Source organism: Gekko japonicus, unplaced genomic scaffold (genome assembly GCF_001447785.1).
Source record: "Gekko japonicus isolate JY-2015 unplaced genomic scaffold, Gekko_japonicus_V1.1 scaffold4505, whole genome shotgun sequence".
Taxonomy (NCBI): Eukaryota; Metazoa; Chordata; class Lepidosauria; order Squamata; family Gekkonidae; genus Gekko; species Gekko japonicus.
The window spans coordinates 11,430-13,689 of NW_015165971.1; the positions used below are offsets into that span (position 1 = coordinate 11,430).

The 2,260-nt window shown below is 51.7% G+C and overlaps 1 protein-coding gene across 1 annotated transcript in view; it reads left to right on the forward strand.

Moving 5' to 3' along the window:
• Positions 1 to 2,260, forward strand: part of SFMBT2 (Scm-like with four mbt domains 2) — a gene marked incomplete at its 5' end in the record, with an annotated part of 33,685 nt that overhangs the window by 8,776 nt on the left and 22,649 nt on the right. The window contains one exon of the mRNA XM_015411469.1: positions 1,054 to 1,193. Coding sequence (XP_015266955.1) covers positions 1,054 to 1,193 — 140 coding nt within the window. The remainder of the gene's footprint in view (positions 1 to 1,053; positions 1,194 to 2,260) is intronic.

The window sequence follows — 2,260 nt, forward strand, 5'->3', positions numbered from 1 at the left end:
GGCCCATCCAGTCCAACACTCTTGTGTCACACAGTGGCCAAAACCCAGGGGCCATCAGGAGGTCCACTAGTAGGGCCATAAGTACATAACAGAAACAGATTACCTCAACTCATCCACTATCTGCTTCTCTTCTGTTCTTATGGCCCCACTGGTGGACCTCCTAATGGCCCCTGGGTTTTGGCCACTATGTTACACAGAGTGTTGGGCTGGATGGGCCATTGGCCTGATCTAACATGATTTATCTTCTGTTCTTATGGCCACACTGGTGGACCTCCTGACGGCCCCTGGGTTTTGGCCACTGTGTGACTCAGAGTGTTGGACTGGATGGGCCATTGGCCTGATCTAACATGATTTATCTTCTGTTCTTATGGCCACACTGGTGGACCTCCTGACGGCCCCTGGGTTTTGGCCACTGTGTGACTCAGAGTGTTGGACTGGATGGGCCATTGGGCCAATCCAACATGGTTTCTCTTCTGTTCTTTGGCCCCGCTCGTGGACCTCCTATTGGCCCCTGGGTTTTGGCCACTAAGTTACACGGAGTGTTGGGCTGGATGGGCCATTGGCCTGATCTAACATGGTTTCTCTTCTGTTCTTATGGCCCCACTGGTGGACCTCCTGATGGCACCTGGGTTTTGGCCACCGTGTGAGACAGAGTGTTGGACTGGATGGGCCATTGGCCTGATCCAACATGGTTTCTCTTCTGTCCTTATGGCCCCACTGGTGAACCTCCTGATGGCACCTGGGTTTTGGCCACCATGTGAGACAGAGTGTTGGACTGGGTGGGCCATTGGCCTGATCCAGCATGACTTCTCTTATGCCCTTATAGATGGAACACTCTGTCTGGTGCAGTGATGCTCTGCATTCTTGGTGCTTGAGGGGCCACGGTGGGAGGGCTTCTGGAGTTCTGGCCCCACTGGGTCACTCCGCAGAAGCCGGCAATAGCAGATTACCTCGACTCATCTATAGTCTTGAAAACCCTACTAGGAGGTCACACTTTCCACCACCACCATGAAACGTGAGCCGTGGCAGTCAGCCTTGTCTTCTCCCCTGCAGGTCCCGTCAACGGGCGATACAGTTGCCCAGCCCTGTTCATCAATCACCGCTGCTTCTCGGGACCCCATTTGAACAAAGGAAGATTGGCGGAGCTACCTCAGTCCGTTGGGCCTGGCAAGTGTGTCCTCGTTCTTAAAGAGGTAAGGACCGTTGAACGTGGAGGTGACCAACAGGCAGTGGACTTTTCCTCCAGGTAGTCTAGAACGTGGGGGCAGTAGTGAGGTCCGTGCACTGGCCCTTCCATAAGGAGGTTACTGGCCCAGAGACCCTTGACTTGGTGAAGAGAGAAACTGGGGAAAAAAGTATTCAAGAGTCCCTTCCCAGTGGTGGCCACGCTACAGGTGACAGGTGCAGGCCCTCCCAACAACTGGATTGAGACCTGAACTTCATAACGACGCCGCATGGGTGGGAGGAATGCACCATTTTCAAGGTGTCGGTGTTAACCTTTAGAGCCCTTAATGGTCTGAGACCCTTTAACCTACAGGACCACCCTTCCCGTTAGACCACACACACACACACACTCCCTTTGGTCATAATCTAGGGGCCACTTGGAGGTGCCTGGCTCCAGGATGGCTCAGTTAGCTGTCACCAGGGGAAGAGCCTTCTCTGTTGTGGCCCCTCACTCTATGGAATGCGCTCTCAGATGACACCCGTGCCCTGCCAGACTTGTTTAGTTTCCACAGAGCATGCAAAGCTGAATCGTTTAGGTTGGCCTTTGAAGGTTAACCACATGTTCGGGTCGTTTTAATAGTGGTATTATGATAGCCACACATTTTAATAGTTAAATGTGTTGTTTGTTGTTTTTATCCTATTGGCTTTAATGTTGTAAGTCGCCATGAGACCCTTCGGGTGAGCAGCAAATAATAAAAAAAATCTAATGAATAAATCTCGGTAGTGTGGACAGAGAGAATGAGTGTATGTATGTGATGCAGTGGTTAGAATGGTTAGGACCTAGGCGGCTTGGGTTCAGATCACTACTCAGCCATGAAATTAACTAAGTTATCTTGGGCCCACTCCACACAGTTTCAGCCTTACAGGGTTGTTGTGAGGTCAAAATGGGGAGAAGACAGTGGTTAGGAGTGCGGACTCTAATCCAGGAGAACCGAGTTTGGTTCCTCACTCCTCCACATGGATCCAGCTGGGTGACCTGGGGTCAGTCACAGTTCTCTCAGAGCTGTTTTCTCAGAGCTCTCTCAGCCCCACCTAC